General features: G+C 41.2%; 1 protein-coding gene across 5 annotated transcripts in view; it reads left to right on the top strand.

The window, feature by feature from the left end:
* The first annotated feature begins 1,210 nt into the window (after positions 1 to 1,210).
* Positions 1,211 to 18,537, top strand: part of NKTR (natural killer cell triggering receptor) — a 51,682-nt gene continuing 34,355 nt past the window's right edge. For 4 of the 5 annotated variants that reach the window (XM_074901102.1, XM_074901100.1, XM_074901101.1 and 1 more), the window contains exons 1-5: positions 1,211 to 1,335; positions 1,636 to 1,729; positions 8,867 to 8,941; positions 16,078 to 16,185; positions 17,213 to 17,257. In XM_074901102.1, coding sequence (XP_074757203.1) covers positions 1,672 to 1,729; positions 8,867 to 8,941; positions 16,078 to 16,185; positions 17,213 to 17,257 — 286 coding nt within the window. In that variant the 5' untranslated portion in view covers positions 1,211 to 1,335; positions 1,636 to 1,671. Of the gene's footprint in view, positions 1,336 to 1,635; positions 1,730 to 8,866; positions 8,942 to 16,077; positions 16,186 to 17,212; positions 17,258 to 17,565; positions 17,594 to 18,537 lie in introns of those variants that run through there. The other variant, XM_074901103.1, reaches the window with a different exon arrangement.

Here is an 18,537-nt window from a genome sequence, read left to right as displayed (position 1 = left end):
TCTAAGACCTCTGAATTTCTCCTCAGACAAGGATGTAACCACAGAGATACTGCTGCCAGGTAAAATTACTGCAGTGACTCCTGGTTTGTACGACTTTTGGAAAGCATTCAGAAACTCGGCTGCTCGGGTGGTGAGTAGAGAATCAAAGTGTCCTCACTGCTTAGAAAGTGACAAAAGTAATAAAAGCCAGTCTTTTGCACCAGGTGGTGAGGCTGTTGTTTAGCTGAAGGGCTGCAGGGATGGCACAGTGTCCGTGGGGTGGATGCCATGCGAGAGGTGTTGCTGTCCTCTGCCTCCCCAGAAAACCCATCCCTGTAAGGATGTGAACAAAGTGACTGTTACAGGAGTAATTACATAAATTAAGTGACTATCAGGGGCTACATGAAAGGCTGCTGGACACCCTGCGTGTGAGGTAACGTGGCCTGAAGCGTGTAGTAGGCTGAGAATTTACAGATTTCATACTCCTTCCTGAACAGCTTGACACTTCCATGGCTAAAGTTACTGCTTCCACACTCTGGGATGGTCCCACATACCAAACTCAGAAAAAAATAACCTATGGCCTGCTGCCATAATTAAAATTTCTTTGGGCTGCTAAGCCACGGCTGGATTTTACTTAAGGCTAAGGCTCAGCAAGGGTCAGGATCATCCCAAACCGGCCCCTGGAGCGGCCTTGTTTTCATGCCGAAGGAGAACCAGAGCAATCCCACCACAGCCCTGACGAACGCATTGCAGCGAACGCTTTCTGCTACAAAAATCTTCTGCGTTTTTTTTCGTGCTCGAAAAAAATATTCCCCCTTCGCAGGGAGACATCTCTGCAAAACCGCCCAGGCTTCTCAAATTAGAAGGGTGAAGCACTGGGCGGCGGGGGGGATGGCTCAGCTCCAGCGCCCGGGTGAGGGCGGCGAGGGGCGCTGCCCCCGCAGCGGGGCTCCCCCGTATCAGTGACGCTATAAATCACCTTCCCCGCCGCCGTGCCTGCCCCCCGACGGGGCGAGGGGCCGGGCGAGGGGCCGGGAGCGGCGGGAAAGCGCGGCGGGACCGACCGCCCCCCCGCTCCTCCCTCCCTCCCTCCCTCGCAGCGCGGCGGGGGGCGGGGCCTTAGCGGGCAGGGGGGCCTGGGGAGGCGGGGCCTCTCCAGGGGCGGGGCCTCTCCAGGGGCGGGGCCTCTCCAGGGGTGGGGCCTCTCCAGGGGCGGGGCCTCGCCGGGGGAGGCGGACGGGCCATGGAGTCCGTCGGTTAATGGCGCTCGGGGCCGGCGGCGCTGCGGCTGCTGGCGGGCGGCGGGGGTAGGGGGGGCCGCGGCGCGGCGAGGGAACAAAGCGCTGGAGCTGCCAGGTAAAGGGAGGGGCAGGGCGGGCAGGCGGCGCCGGCGGGGCCCCCCCGGCTCCCCGCCCCCCTCCCCACGTCGGCTGTTTGTGAGAGGAACAAATTCCCCTCAGGGTGCGTTTCCCCGCTCCCCCCCCCCGCGGGCCTGGGCCCGCAGCCGCGGTCCCTCCGCCGGCGCTTGAGGGGTGGGGAAGGTGCTGCCCCGGGTTCGCGGCCCCGCGGCGGCGGTGTAATCGTACCCCTCGGCGGGGGGGGCGGGAGGCGGCCGAGCGCGGCCGCTCCCAGGGCGCCTCCTCTTTGTGTGTCCAGGTGGCGAGGACGGCGGGTGCGGGGCCGCCCGCGGCCATGGGGGTGCAGGACCGGCCCCAGTGCTTCTTCGAGATCGAAATCAACCGGGAACCAGGTACGGCTCGCCTCGACACGGGCGTTCCTCTCGAGTGTTGGGGGGGGGGGGGGGTGTTTGAGCACATTTTTCCCTTGTTATTCGCTCAGGCTGTTAGCAATGAGTGTGGCCGTCGATGTGTTATTTCTGAGATAGTTCTTAATAACTTTTGATGTTTACTGGGGTGCTGGACGCTTTTAATTCCCTCTTATGGTTGATTTTTATTTTCATATACGGAGAGTGGTTCGGTGAGACCAACGCTAGTCTGAAGATAAAAAGCATTCTGTATTAGAAGGGCTATCCGGTTATATATTGTACCCTTACAGTTCTGTAAACTACGGAGAATTGTTCTGAGGGAACTAGGGAGGTGCTCCTAGGAGTATTTTTAATCATACACTAATTAAAACTGGAAAGGGACCTCAGAAGGTCATCCGGTCTTAATCTTTCCTCCTGCTCAAAATGAGTGTTCTGAAATGTAAAGGAAGAATTGACCATGGAAGCATTGTATATCTTACCAGGTGGCCTGTTTAAAAAAAATAATTAAAATAAATCCATCCCTTAACTCATATTTTTCCTATGGGATATGTAATCACCTCTAAGTGGTAGACTGTGAGTTTTAATCCAGGAGTAGTTACTTGATTCCCTCTTCTGCTTTGCCCACTCTGTAAAAATGGTTGTACAGATTTACCCATCTTTTTGAACATGAATTTATCACTGCATAAATTGTCTCACATATACTCAGTGCTTTATCTTGCTACTGTTTGTCTCTCTGAAAAATGACAAACGTGGTTTCATTATGCTTTCACTTTCATTTTCTCCTTCAATGTTTCTCCGAAAGCCTTTGAAACAGTTCATAGCCCTGCATTTTCAAATTTCAGTTGCATTCAAGTGTAACTGTAAGCCATTTGGCTTGCTTTTTATTGTCACCAAAATTTAAAAAAAAAAAAAAAATCAATTCTACCTTCAGTAACCTGGTAGGGTATATTTGTAAATCTCTTGCTATTGTAACTTCTATTTGAGTTATTCAGAAAAGGCACAGTTATTTAAAATACTTTTATTGAAGAGAAAAACGTTGATGCAAATGAAGTTCTAACGTTTTCTGTTGCTTTAAATTCAGATTTACTATGGAATGAGACCACTAAAAATGTTTTAGGTTGTGTCGGTTTCTAGTTCAGGAATGGTAGTTTGATGGCATTGGTTTGTAGCAAAGATAATTCATTCTTCATCTCGCTTGCATATTTAATCTTTGTTACGGTTTTTTGCTTTGAGACTTCATCTGAAGAATCTATCTCTGGCAGTTTTCTTCTGCTCTTCCTTTATGCACATGTTCCTGCTCCCATTTCACAATACCTCTTACTGCCTGCCTTGTGTGTCCCCCCCACACACACACACTGTGCATCACGAGTGAAAGTGCATTACATTTTTTTCTCTCGGATCTACTTGGGTTTGATGACTGATAGCGGTGCCAGAGAGGAATTGCAGCGTTAGTGTTCTTGGTGGTGCAGAGCATTGGTTACCTGGACAGGGCTTTGGCTCTGTTCATGGCTGGCTGTAGTTGTTTTCTCTTTAAAATAACAGGAATCTCACAGCTGTATATCAAATTCAGAGCCCTGCTGTTTTTACTGCACCTGACTAATGACTTGTATTTTTTCAGGAAAATGTGCAAATTTGTAAAACGATGGTGTGAGGACTTGGGTGTTACCTGGTTATACTGCTTTTTTTCTAGCCTATTAAGTCACTATGCAGATATGTCTCAAGATTTGTTATGTTGAAAAAGCTTAAAAGCATTGCTCTTTTAGCTGTAAGATGACCTTCACAAGCTGAAACAAGTATGAATGATAACGCAGTGCTTCCAGATGACATGAAGCACTGAGAGGTGCGCTCTCCTGCTGATACTAGTGAGGTATTAATTTTAACTTTTAAACTGCTAGCAGATTTCTGAATTAACATTTTGCTTACTTGACTTTAATGCAGTAAGCTAATCTGCTTGTTCATTTTTATTAGATGTAGGGAGAAAGAACTGGGGAAAAGAATGGCCTTGCATTTTGCTGCTAGCTAGGAAGTAAGACGTTGCCCCTACCCTGTCTAAACTGAAAAGCTGAACTAACATCTCTCCACAAAATGCAGAGAATAAGAGGACGTGCCTCTCGCAGTACTGGAAACATCTCTTTGCCTGCGGAATACAAAACTGTAATTTTTTAAGTGTAGGCTGCTTGGAGTCCAAAAATGTTCCCCCATGCAGCTGCCGACTCTTAGCTTTCGCCTTACAGGCTTTGCTTACCCCGTGTTTGTCAAGATACCTGTAGCAATTAAAATTGAGAGCAGTGCACAAACTAGATGAAAAGAAGTGGCAAAAGGTGTGTGGGGGGTGTGTACATAAGTGAGAGGGGAGAGGGCTACAGAGTGGGAATTAGTTTTACTCTTTAACTAGATCCCTTAGCAAATACAGGAGTGAATACTGTGACTTTGCTTGTGCTTTCAGAAGCTTTATTACAGCTTGTGTGTCCATATTTTAATTTTAGCTGCAGAATCTTGGAGTAAAACGTGATGCCTGCTTGTATGTGCCTCTTGCAGTGGGGCAAACTTCATAGGCTTTGTGTCAGTGTGTTTTAAGTCTAAATTTAGGCTGCTTTTAATAAGTTGCCTGTTAAGTATATTTTTATGAATATACATTGTTCATAATTTTTAAAGCGCAAATGGGGAATAAATCGGGAATAAATCAGGAATAAGCATTTATTTTGATACTAGCAGAGACAGCATCTCTCCCTTCTTTTGGGTCCCTCCCACCAATGGATTTGAACACCTACAACATGCACATAGGATTAAACTGAAATGTGTGCTTTTGTGGAGACCATGGGAGATTGGAATGGGGAGAGCTTCAGGTAGTATTTGTGAAAGACTGGGCTTAGTAGACAGCTGGGGAAAGAAGTTTATGGAGGCTTTTCTTGCAAAGAGTGTAAGGTGGGGTAAGGAAGCATTAACAAAGTGTTCATGTGTCAAGACTATAGATCCCTGCTCGGGGGAACTCGAACGTCCGTTGTTTTAACTGATGTTTTAAATAAAACCTGTTCTTCCACAGTAAGCTTTTATTTTTCTGAAAACTGTAGTCATATTTCTACTTTAAAGCCGTCTTTTAAAATTGGTATGATTTATCAATTCACAAATTTAGGGATAAATAAACAGAATTAAGGTATGGTCACTTCAGTGAGCAGTTATTTAAACTTGTATGCAGATCTACCTAAGCCTCTGGGCCTCTGGCAGACATCCTGGCCTCTCTCTGTAAGGGATGTGCATCAGCTGTCTTAATGGTTCTCATCCCTACTTTCTCCTTCAGCAGGATATTCCTGGTGATATACTGGGAAAGGTGCTGCAGCGGCTTCTTACTTGGTTTGTTCTGAGAAACTGGGAAAAGACAAAACCAAGATATTTAAACTTAATTTTGAATAACTAGGGGTTTTCGGGGAGTCTCTATCTGAAGTTGGCACCTTTATGGCCTAAACATTCAAGCAATATGTGTTTGGCTCCCGAGGTTGTTTCTAAAAAGTTAACCATCTAAATTGAAGGAAATTACTGGATAAACATTTGAAATCAATGATTATTTTAATGAACTTTGCTAGCAGGAGTCCTTATTACAGTATAGCATGGATATTTACACTCTGAATTTTTAACCACTTACTTTGAATCAAGCACTATTTCTTCCTCAGCTGAAAAATTGATTAGGGGTTCAAGGAAAAAAAAAAAGTGTTCGTCTTTCAGTTTGAAAATAGAGTTCTGAAATAGGATTATTTCTGTTCATTATGTCTTGTGGTTCTATAATTTCTATTGCTTATTAGCTACAGCACTTTATGAAATCAAACTTCAGAACGCCTTAGACTTTATATATGCTTCACTTTGTAATTACAAGTAATGTAAACAATTATTTCATCACTAATTTCTATCAAAAACTGTCTTCAGAAAATAAGTTAAAAGCCTGTGAACAAGGGTACTTAATCAAAGTGTTGTTTTACAAATAATAGGAAAATGTTAAGTTATGTTTGGATAAACTTCCGTGGTGTTGGCTAGCACAAAAAGTACAGTAGTGTACTGTAAAATCTACACTGTGGTACAGACATACATGTCTTCATAGCTATGAGCTGGTGAGAATCAGTCTTCTATTACACTAAAATGATATGTCTGTCTGATGCATTAAAATAAAGATTTTAATAGTTTGTATAATTTCCTTGTGGTACTGGAAGATTTGCATCTCAGGTGAGAGTTTAATTGTTAAAAATAGAATCCCAGTGTTTTCTGCTTTAGTTTTGAAGTGAGATATCTCTGCAGGCTCATTCCTTGGCTACACCCGACTGAGGAATCAGGATAGATTTGTGAGCAGACTTCACCTGCTTGAATAACTCTTCTCACCAATTTGTTTTAATTTACTATTCAAGTCTTATGGCTAGTCACAGAAAGCTTGCTGCCTAATCAGATAACTTAACCTTTGTGTCAGGGAGATAAAGTTAAAGTATTGGAAATTTTCTCTGTACAGCAAAGGTGGATCATTTCAGAGAAGAGGGTCTAAATCTGAGGAGATTAATAGTGGCTTGAATGCTTTTTTTATCTGTGCTATGTCAGCATATACCTCAGTTCCAAGTTTAAGATGTTTCCTTTTTTTTTCTTTTCGAGGGAAGAGGTAAGAGAAAGATTCGTAGGTTCTAAGCATATTTTTTATACATTTTATACAGATTTTTATTTTTTTATTAACAGCTGTTTCATATGTGCTTTTCTGATCAAGGTGTGAAAATGTGCATGATCTTTCTCTGGCACATTTAATTGACTGTCAGTGGAAAATATAACCTTGCAGAGATAATGGTATTCATGCAGTTTCAGTAAAATACAGATAGTAACCTACCAGATGGATACACAGTATGTGGTTTCTGTATTATAAGCACATGGCAGCATTTTGTATAGCTGGATATAACACAGTAAGCAGTACAGATTATATGGAGGAGATGGCTTTATCTTTTAAACCTGATCTATAGGTTTGCTGTTGGATAAGTGCATTACAAACAGTCTAGTTGAGAGGCATGGGAAGCCAGCAGACGACACTATTGACAAAGCACTAGTGAAAGATACTCTTGAAATCATGATACTTTAGTTATGAATGTCGTTTTCCGTGCTCTGCCTTGACACCTTCAGGAACTTAATGTGACGTTCTTCCACCAGAAGACAGATGTAGTGGTGCTTAAGGTGCTAAATATGGTGGGTTTTTTATATGGTACAAGGTCTTGCAGCCATAAGGCTTTTGCAGTTTATGCCTGAGGGCAAAAGTCCCTTTTGGAGCCCCTAGGCAGTAACACCTATTAGTTATTTGGCAGCTGTCACCTTGGTAAATCAGCAGCTGGGCTTTTTTCTCTGCTCTTGGTAAAATGGGGTAGTGACAACTTTTTTCCCTGAAAGGTGTTAGGTTATTTTGCATAGCAAATACAAGAGGAAATCTGGACATGCCTTTCTAAAGCCCTTGGTCACTGTTCTGTTGAGTGCTTTTGTGAGCAGAGGACTGGGATTTCTACTTTCCTGAATTACTGCGCTTATAATGAAAACTGATTACTTTTTTACTAAACTGTCTTCTCTGTTGTGTTCTCTGTATGAATCTTCAGCCCACATAGCTTATAATGGTTTCCTCGCTTTTAAATAGCTGTCTTTTTCATAGCGGTCGTTACAGCTACCACTGTTTAATGTGAGGTCTTTGCATATTTGCTATTTCTTCATTTGTTGAAGACTGGCCCTGCCATTTTCCTGCTGTAATGATGAATGCTCAGAGAATGTTCATACTGCAGTTACTGAAATGCAGACAGTTAAACAGCTGAAGACATGTTGAATTTTTGTCTAAGAGTACATACAGGTGGTACCTGTGTGTTTGGTGCTTTTTTTCCTCCCCTTTTTGGACCAACAATTCACCTTACTGGCAATTATATACGTTTGGACAAAGCCCTAAAATTGAATGCAGTTTCTGAGGAGCCTCTCAGAATTTTTCTTGGTGATGAAGTATTGAATAAAATACATTTGAACGTCAATTACTTTTTTTTTTTAAGGGAAGGAAAAGAGAAGTAATTCCTGGAGCATTACTTTTTAAAAAAAATTATCCTTGAAGTCTTACCAGCGTACACCACTAGAGGGTAGTGCTCATTGACAGATTGTTACTGGTTTCCTCGTAATGCTGGCCAACCGTGTAAATTCTATGGCTTACTTCACAACCTGTAGAGATAGCAACCTTTTCTTTGCTAATTATGTGGGGTTTTTAAAGAGTTCATATATTTGGGAGGTTTTTGGGTTTTGTCTTCAGTAATATACATCCAAGTATCTAGGAAAATAAAATGGAAAATATGAATCTGTTCTAAAAAAGTTTTTCTTTATATTAAACCACTCCTCAGCAGTATTTTAATAGTTTTCCAAGGTACAAAGCATTAACTACCACCAGTAGCATTGGGGGTAGCTGTGCTGAGAGTGAAAATTACTATTACTCTGACTTTGCCTAGACAGAAAGTAGTATTTCTTTCATAGTATCTGGCAAGTGGAGCCTTAATCCTGAAACTTCTAGTATTGTTCTGTCTGCCTTTCATCTTCACTATTTGCTTCATCTGTTTGTTTTTTTCAAACACCGGGATTTTAGGCCAAGAGTGCCAATGTATCTATAATCCTTAACACAGTATGGGACTAAGTCAGTTGGATTTTTAGGTAATGATCACAGGGAAAACTGTAGAAATGTAAATATTAATCTATTTGTATAAACATAGTACTTGGGGAGGGGAAATTACCCCAGCTCTCTGAGGGCCTGTATTTATGGCAAATATTTTCTTTTTCAAAATAAAAATGAATTGACAGGGTAAACTGTTTTAGTAAATCAGTTTGGCTTTCCAGGTTCGAATCAAAGTGGAATCATTAGTATTTTTAATAAATGAGATATAATGATATTACTTAATCTTAATTTTTTTACAATTATGATATCGTTCTTTCCTGCCACTTGTTTTATTGTATACATATTTGACGTGTTTTCTTATTCTGACAAAATAACTTTTTCAGTAAATTATAATTTTAAAACATGATGATTTATTTATATGCAGATTTTCTTATATCATTATGAAGAGTTATACAACTCTCATTTTTTTTTTAATCTTCTAGTTGGTCGAATTATGTTTCAGCTTTTCTCAGACATATGTCCGAAGACTTGCAAAAACTTCCTTTGCTTGTGCTCAGGTAAGTAACATGCTTATATTTAAGAATGTTAATGTTTCTTACAATTATTATTTGTTTATGCAAATATAAACCACAGCATAATAATAGTGCTAGTCATTTTTTTTTCTGGTAGAAACAAAGCTGAGACTGGTTATTGCTGAGGAGGATGTGAATAATGTATAGCAGGAAATAGTGTGGTATTCTGTAACTGTGAGTTAGAGTAGTGGAGATAATACATCATTACAGAATGCAAAACGGGGAATTCGTGGAACAAAATCATTATTTTTGTCGTTAATGTGGGGCTCCTGTAGGTAGAAGTGATTGACAAGGCTGGGACTATGGTGGAATTATTCATGACTTAAGTTACACAAATGTGATAAAGGCAAGTGATTCTTTAGGATTTATCAGGATAGACATTAAGTATTAATGTCACTGCACAGTATAATGGTGACACTTGATTTAGGACACTACTTAAAATTTTGAATATTTTTCTTATATAAAATGTTGGTTATATTAAAATTTTCAGGTGTATAGAAGTGCTATGCAGGGATCAGAGGACAGGAGCATCTATTAAATATGAGAAAGTTTTTCATTCTTAGCTAAATGAAAAACTAAAAGGGGATATGATGGTGCCTTAGAAGTCCTGGGGTTGTTTGGTGGGAGTAAAGAGAGGAGAGATCTGTGAAATCAAAGAGACAGCATTAGCAAAAGAATGTCTATGTGTAATGTAGCACCCTCTAACCCATTTTTTTTTTAAGCAGGACTTAACTTTTTTAAAATGGGTTCTAATGATGGAAAGAGTGAGGTTAGTAAGGGTTTGGTGGGTGGTTTTTTTGGTCTACGCTGTTCCTTGGGGATTTTTCAGCTGTGACTTAAATTAATCTTGATTAGGTTATTACAGAAATTGGTGTGTGTTATGTGAAGAATGCATTCTGTGTCTCTTGGTCATCTCCTGGTCTTTCATACCTAATTGCTCAGCAACTTGCAGTATACCTTGAATTAACTGCATCAGCGAAGCCCCTACCTTGTACATGAAATAACTCTTTCCCAAATCATTAAAACACTCCAGCAAGACTCTCCAGGCAGCATTTTAACATCTGGCCTTAGTGAACAGCTTTTGGCTAACTGGTTATATGAAACAAATTTGTTGATAGCCTTATGCATTAACTTCTTAAAGTTCATCTTGTCAGAGCTCAAATCCCAGAATGTGATATGTTTTAGATAATCTCACTGAAGATTTAGAAGAGCTTTATAATACTATGAACTTGTGGAAGGTACAGTACATATCTCTTTTTTTTTTTTTTTTTGAGATCTCTGTGGTGATGCCCCCTCTTTTTATTCTGCTTTCTGGTATTTTTTTTTTCTCGCTTAGGCTTATTAAAGAGATACCTAGGGATGGACTGAGGATAGGAAAGAATGGTACAACTATCATAGAAAAATGGGAACTTGTTTGAAGTTTGTCTTAATCAGAATAGATTAAAAAAGATGAGAAGTAAAATGCAGTAGTAGACTGAATAGCGTAATGTCTGAGCCTCACGTTCTGTAGCTCTGAAGGATTGTTTAAATCCTTACAGCAGCTTAGCTAAAAAAATATTATGTGGACGTTATAAAGAGGTGTTGGAGATGATGAGGAAAGAAACAAGCAGAAGAAAGAACAACTTTAAAAAAACCCAGAAGTCTGACTTCTCTGTATTGCATCCCAGTTTGAATTCTACAGCTGGCTATACAGGTTTCATTGATGTCTTCAGCTGGAGCCTGTCTTTAATTGGAAGAACATTTGAAAGTAAGCACAAAATTGGGAGGTCTCCTCTTGAGATCAGACTTGCAGACTTAAAAATTACTTGAAACATTTCTTTCATTCTTGCAAATTGTGTTTGCGTACTCATAGGACAGAATGATGATTTGGCAGATATCTTTAAAAATTTGCTTATAAAAACATGATTAAATTCTGTGTGGGAGAGAAAAGCATATAGAAGAACCTGAAGTAATTTAATTTCTTTTGTAAAACGTAAAGTTTAAGAGAATAAAGATACATTAATTTGTTTTGCTGGTAGAAGCCATCTCTTTTCTGCTCATTGACTTCAGGATGGCTGAGCTTGGAGGCTAGGGTCACGCGTCTACCATTAATTTTTTTCTTATTTGCACTAATTACATCAGTGTTATTGTTCAGTTTGCCTGAGGTTTTTTCTTATCAACTGTTATGTCTGCCTTTCTTCTGCTCCTTGACAAGTTCTTCCAGTATTTGTTCAGCTAGTTATCTGCATTATGTGTGCCATTTTCCCTGCCCTCCTGCCTTGTCCTGTCAGAACCTTGATTGCCTCAGCATCGGAACTGAACACCCTACAGCAGGGTGCTGCCTCCTGCATGGTGCTGCAGACAACAGCTGTGGCCCGGAGCATCAGGCCAATCTTAGTCATCCAGCAGTTCTCTGGTACATACTTTCCCTTGTCCCTGTGGACTGATGTAGCATTCCAGATGGGCTACTGCTTCAGTATTTGCCTGGATTATGTTAGAGGACCTACAAAGCCTATCTTCAGAAGAGCAGCAATTCTGTGATGGGAGATCTGTAGTGGTAAGATTGCACTGATCTCTGGCAACCAGATCTGAGATGTGAAGGGCTGCTTTAAATTTTTAGAGTTGTGAGCTGCTATACCGTCTTCAGAGACCAAATAAGTCATTTGCTTCCAGAAGTCAGGCTCCCCTGACTCCTGCCAGTTGTCACAGCAAGATCTATTCGTAGAACTTAAGTCATCACAGAAGTGTGAGTTCCTATCAGGTATATTTTTTTGTCCTTTGCAAGAAATCTTTGAATTGAGAGGTTTACTCAGTACAGCATCGCTTTCTGGTGCTGACATCTTTGTGTAGCCGTATGCAAGTTCTATGCTCATCTAAGGAGGCATGTAGCTGTATAACAGGGGATGCTATCCCATTCTGGACCGTATAGTCTACATAATGGAATATCGTAGCAGCAGACTGCAAGCGTTGTACACTTCTGTACCTCATAAATTCTGGATTCTGCATGTTAGGCCAGTCCAGCATGTTCTTTTTCCTTCAGTGTGTATGGATACTGACCTGTTTTGTGGATGATAAAGGTATCTTTACACACTGCAGAGTGCCACGTGACCTCACTTACGCTCTTACGGACCTCGCAGTACCTTGACCTGAACTGTGCACTTCCATTGTGCCCTTGTGAAGAGGGGTTTCACTTGTCTCAAGGCAAAGTGATATGCCCTGAGAGAAAGACTGGAGACCAGTGTTTGAAATACTGTGCCCTTCATTGTGCCTGCTGCTCCCTCTATAATCTGTGAGGCAAGTCAGGATATTTTTGCCAGCAACAGATGGAGGAGGACAGGGTGATTCTGGCTGCCTTCCTGCAGCCTGACATTGTTGTCAGAAATAGACCTGGCTCCTACGAAAGAGTGCTGTCTGCCTTGACAGCAAGCGGCTCCTTGCATTTAAATTAAAACATCTGGACTTGCAGGTCCTTCAGTCAGGCCACCTATTGAATAAACACAAGCCCATCTGTGTGGGAGAGAGGCAAGTTGACATCGGCCTGTCAGCTCTGTGCAGCCCTTGAGAAGCAGCTAGGCTTTGATGAAAAGACGGCCTTAGAAGAAAGATAAGAAACTGCTGAGTTGTGCCAAGGTGGCAGGGAAAAGCAATGGACAGCTGCAACACTGAACTGTGGGAAAGTACTGAACTGTGAGAAGTTAATGCTGTGTGAACAAGAAGGTGATTGGTCTGCACAGCATGTGTTAGAGTGGCCTTATGCTGATAGGAGAAAAGGTAGATAGCTGTCTAATTGCTGATTTGTTAATTATGAAGAGCTTTAACGAGAGCATAAGTATGTACTATTGTAAGAATAAACAGCCCCTGCCCTGCAGAGGAAAAAAAAAAAAAAACACTGACTTGTTATTTTGGCAACTACACATCTGCTCTTTGATGCTTTGTCAGGAACTTCTCATAACGTCGAATGGAGACCACTATTGGGCATTTAATGCAAAATATCTCAGATTGGCAGTGCAGGGTGTTAGGGCATTAGAGCAGAGTTTACCTGCTAAAGGGAGAAGGACACTTTGATAAAGGCCTTTGTATTGTGCCCTCCTCAGCTAATGGGCTGTGCCTTGCAATCACTGTGTAAGTTCTCTTCTACCTTCCCATTTCCAAGGGATTTGCAGCACATGCAAAGAACTGCTTAGGAAGGCTGCAAGTAGATGGGGCTGAAAGACAATTTTTTTTTTTTTCCAGACAATATTAATGCACATTTAGGACAAAAAGAATAAAACTAGTATTTGGCCATAAACAAAAAAGAAGCCCAGCCCATGGGCTTTGTAGTGGCTGTTGTGGAAAAGTGTCTGAGCTTAAGGGAGGTGCTGCAGCTCTGACCAGAGGAACAACTGGTCTCTGTCTTTTGCCTGACTGGGAGTCCAAGGATTGGTTTTGAAAATCAGAATGACATAATACATCTCCTGCAGGAATTTCACCATTTGGCCAGTAGTTTAAGCACATTGTCTAAAGTGTCTGTGGCTTATGGGGAAGTAGTTGAGAGATGATTTTAACCACAGTTGTATCATGCATGAAAAAAAGGGAACACCACAAGTATTGTCATTTATTATGATAGGGACTATGCTGTCTTAGCAATACTGTAAAGGAGAGTCAAAAAGGGATTACAACTTCTGGCCATGGTCTACAGCTCACCTCTCACCTTAATGTACCAGCTCAATTACATGGAGTGCAGTGCAGGATCCCATTCTGTGAGGGGATTTTTCATAGCCTGAGAGACATGCTGTGACATGACCAACAATCACAGCATCACAAAATCACCCCGGTTGGAAAAGCCCTTGAAGGTCCTCCAGCCCAACCGTGAACCTCCCCCTGACCGTTCCCAACTCCCCCAGATCCCTCAGCGCTGGGTCAGCCCGACTCTTCAACCCCTCCAGGGATCTCAGGGACTCCCCCCCTGCCCTGGGCAGCCCATTCCAATGCCCAACAGCCCCTTCTGCACAGAAATCCTTCCTCAGAGCCAGCCTGACCCTGCCCTGGGCAGCTTGAGGCCATTCCCTCTTGTCCTGTCGCTTGTTACTTGGCGCAAGAGTCTTGTCCCCACCTCTCTGCAACCTCCTTTCAGGGATTTGTAGAGGGTGATGAGTAGAACTACAATGAGTAGACAATTGTGGTGGTTTAGGCCCTGCGGGACCCAAGACCATGTTGCCGTTGTCCCTCCCCCACCCTTGGACCGGACGGGGCAGGGAGTGAGATACAAACCCTGGGGTTGAGATAAGGAAAAATTTAATACAACAGTGCAACAAATAATAAACTGAACAACAACAGCAGCAATAACAATGAACGGGACAAGAGATATACCATAAGGATACAGCAGTGACGATGAACAAAAGCTGTCCCTGCTCTTCCCGCGCTTGGGCACCCGGACCTGATGTCAGCATGGTATCGAATAACCTGGCTAGAGCTCCCTCCCCGCTGCTGGGGAAACTTAACCCTATCCCAGCTGAACCAGGACACTTTAGGCATGTACTCCTTGGTACTGAGTGATGTGGGTTTTCCAGTGCTGTAGCAGAGGGACATGTTTTTGGGGGAAAGGAGGTGTGTCTATCCCTGTAAGAAATAGCTTTTCCTGGATAACTTCTGTGGAAAATAAAAATGGGGTAGAAAGAGGCATGGAGAGCCAGGGTAATGGAAAGTAAGTTGTATTCTCTTGTGTGAAGGCTTCTACAAGTATGATAAACAACAATGCCATGAGTGTGTTTTGTACCACAAACTGCTCTTTGCCATCATCCTGGCAGCAGTGGCTGTTTGGAATGGCAAATTTGGAGTGCTTTGGCGATCAGTTAATTTTGGGTGGAGGAACAATAGATCGCAAAAATAGATCTCTGGGTACCGAGTACACGTGCGTTTGAGAGCACTGTGGTATGGAACCAAGTGTCAAATGCTTGTTCTGTAACTCGTGGAGGGATGAAACTGAATGTTGGGTTATGTGTCCTGTCACACTACAGAATATCTCTTGTGCATGTGGCTTATGTAGGATTTCAGCTGTTGCACAGAGTATAATATACCTATTACTCTTAAGGGTTGTGTTCTGCCAGCTACCCTCTTCTTGGAAGCTAATGTCAATGTCCTCTATGTTCCCTGGCTGGACCAGCATAAATCCCTCACTGAACCTACTGCGTAGGACCTCTGCCCTGCCAGTCATAGCACCCTCATCAATATGCTCAGTGCAGCTTTTCTTCTGAATTTTGGAAGAAATGTTAACGAAGCTTGAGGTTCTGGGACGTCTTTCTCAAAAATCACCAGTAGGCTTGAACTACAGCTGCACTGGGAGTCTGCTGAGTGTCGCTTCTTAGGAAATCTCAGGCTCAGAAAGGATTAACAAGTACCACGGCCTGGCTTGGCTTCTGCTGCTGGACAAGAATGGCCCTGGTCCCAGTTTATGGTTTGGGGGATTTTATTTTTTTTTCCTGGTTATGATTGTCATTCAGTTTGTCCTGGAATGGTTCTTGTAGACACAGCTTTGTTCCCCTGTTCTGTCAGTCTTTTCAGAAATGGGTGTATGTTTTGTGCAGGTTTCATACTGAGATGGTGAGGGTTGGTGTTGGGCAGATTGGCATTAAGGGGTGGTCTGGCACTGTGCATGGATTAGTGAAGATGTGACACATGCTTGGAGTAGCTCAATCCCACTTTTTCAAGAGTGGAGCACACTGAAACTGAGTTGAAGCCTGTTCTGAGCTTGGATTTTTGTTCTGGGGTTCAGCTGGCACATCAGATGTATAGGTGGTTTGAAAAGGACTCTGCTGTAAACTTCAGCTAATGTAGCAGTGTCACTGTAACCACAGAAAGTAGTTAATCCATCATTATCATACACTCTTGTTTTATTATAAATTGTCCTGAGTGGATTGCTAATAAGTACATTCCTTCTTAGAAGGGGAGAAAATTTTTTTAAGAAACCTAATTTTCCCTTGAGAGTCCCCATGTAAAGGGGTCCCTTCTGCTATTAATGGGGGGTGAAAAGGCAACAGGTAGGACTGTCACCTTTTATAGTTGTGCTATTCTGAGGGCTCTTTTACCTGCCTAATGCTAATGGATATAAACCCATTGGAATTTATTCAGTGACAATCTGTAGATTCTTTTTAACCTTCATGCAGGTGAAAAAGGAATTGGCAAAACAACTGGAAAGAAGCTATGTTACAAAGGCACTACATTCCATCGTGTGGTTAAAAACTTCATGATTCAGGGTGGGGACTTCAGCGAAGGTAAAATACACTTTTAAAACTGAAATGTTTTAAATGGAACAGAAATGTTATAACTTATGTGGTTATAATGTAACTGTAGAAAATGCCATGGAAGGTGCCATAAAGAATACTGCATTTGCAGTGGAGTGTCGCATAGATCACCCATTTCTTTGTTAATTTTTGAAATTCTAAAATGTTTCAACTGAATATTTTTTTAGAAAAATGTGTTTAAAGAAAAAACCTTGGAGCTGGTAACACCTATTTTATTAAAACGATTCAAATCCAAACTGTAGGCTTAACTGCTTTTGTCTTGTGTCTGCAGTAGAGGCATCACTAGTAATGTTGTATTGATACAGGGACATAACTATGTGAATAATAAGTAATACTGTTTATTAAAATAATAAAAAAAAATATAAAGTAGTAAACAAGCTAGAAGTGTTTAATGGGTAAGTCTCTAAAAGGAGATTTTTCCAGGAGTTTTTGTTTCCTTCCCTGCAGTATGTGTAGAACGTAATGTTTTAGCCTGTTGTCCTTCCTTGAAATACTTGTCCTTACCATAATGTCTGTCGTCTTCACTGTGTCCTGAAATCTTGTACCTGATAATACAGGTGCGGTGTTAGGAGAGTCAAGTAGAAGTAAGGGTGCATTTAAAACTGCTGGCTACTTTATTTCATCCGTTCAGGTGGGGTCTCAGCTGCTTTGAGCCAGGCAAGATTGTTGGTCATACCTACTGTTGTATTTTTTTTTTTTGGTTTGTTTTGCTTGCTGTTTTTCTGTCTGCTGCTGCTTTAGCGAATACCAGCAAGGGTTAGCCTTTGGAGCCCTGATTCAGACTTTCCAGTGTTCAGAAGCACTGTGACAGTCTTCTTTCTCAGTATTTTGAGTGTCAACGTGATAATACACAGCTGTGACTTTTAATTAAAAAACTTATGTTCAGATACTAGTAACTGACAAGAGTATCCTGGTTTGTTATGAATGGGTGGGGTGTTACATACAGCTTCTTTCATAAATGAAACAATGGGTTTAATTCATGCTTTTTAATGCATAGGTAATGGGAAAGGAGGTGAATCTATTTATGGTGGCTATTTTAAAGGTAAGAGGAAATATGTCTTTGTGGATTCTTTATTCAGTTCTGAGATAAACAAGTCTTGATTCCCAAGCTACTTAATGAAAACAGGTCTACTTATAGATCACCTCTTGCATGAAACTAATGTTGCATGAGAATTCTTTTTATATGCATGACTTTCAGATAATTTTTTTGGTAATATTTAACTTTGACAATTAATTAAGGCTAACATTATTGGTATAACATGACTTTCAACATGGCGGTTAGGCAACTTTATTCATGAATAAACTCCTATCTTCCTGCCTAAAACTGTCAACATATTCTTTTGTTTATAGAGAATGTGGTCTTTTGCAAAATGAAAAGGTAAGAGACAAAAGCTCAGTAACACAAATTCAAACTGTTCCCTTGTACCCTCCCTAGTAAATATATAGACAACTGATACTTCCATTTGTAGATGGATATCTGTGTTGCTTGGAGAAATGAAGAGTTCTGTGTCTAACCTCTCTGAGAGTTAATGACTTATTCTTAGAAAGAGCTAGAAATAATGCCAGTATTCTAAACAGTTATTTCTTTTGTTAATGTCCCTTTCATCCCCTTCCCTATTCAAGGTTTGTATGCTTAATGTTTGTTTCTGAAAGTGTTTGATGTTTGTATGCTACACAAGTTATTTTACTTGCAAAGAATTTGTAAATAAATTTACATTTACCTCTTTTTAAAATCAGTTGTTGGAAGGAAAAGGGTGAGTTTATATTTATTTCGACATGCAATGATTTCTTGCAAAAAAAACAGGTAGTTGCTGTGATATTCAAGTGTTAATAAAGGCACTGTATGTATTTATGTAACAGTCCCTGGTTCTGTGTGTTTTGCAAGTAGCTCTTCGTGGTCAAGTGCATACCATTAAGTTTGTCTTAAACAGAGACATGGTTTGGTGTTGAGTACTGCAGCCTTTAGTCAAAAGAAAGTCTTGAATAGATCCATTTGCTAAGAAGTTACTAGAGTTTGTTTCTAAAGGTGGTGAGTGCTAAACATGCAGCATTGTGTTTCGATATGTAATCTTAAAAATAATGGCTTTGTACACTCAAATTACTATTTCTAGCTTTCAAAATGAACTTCAGAAGACCTGGGTTTGTATTACGCTGTACAACCAAAAGTCCTCTTTAATTCACTGGAATATAAAAGGCGTGTTAGATTTGGTCTTAATCGATTTTATACTTAGGTTGCAGGAAGAATATGTTCTTTAGTTTCTCATTCATACCTAGGGTTTTTTCTCTTGTACGTTTTGAGACTTCGAGTTTTGAGTGGATAGG

This window comes from Athene noctua, chromosome 2, assembly GCF_965140245.1.
Source record: "Athene noctua chromosome 2, bAthNoc1.hap1.1, whole genome shotgun sequence".
Taxonomy (NCBI): domain Eukaryota; kingdom Metazoa; phylum Chordata; class Aves; order Strigiformes; family Strigidae; genus Athene; species Athene noctua.
This window is presented reverse-complemented; position numbering and strand designations above follow the sequence as displayed.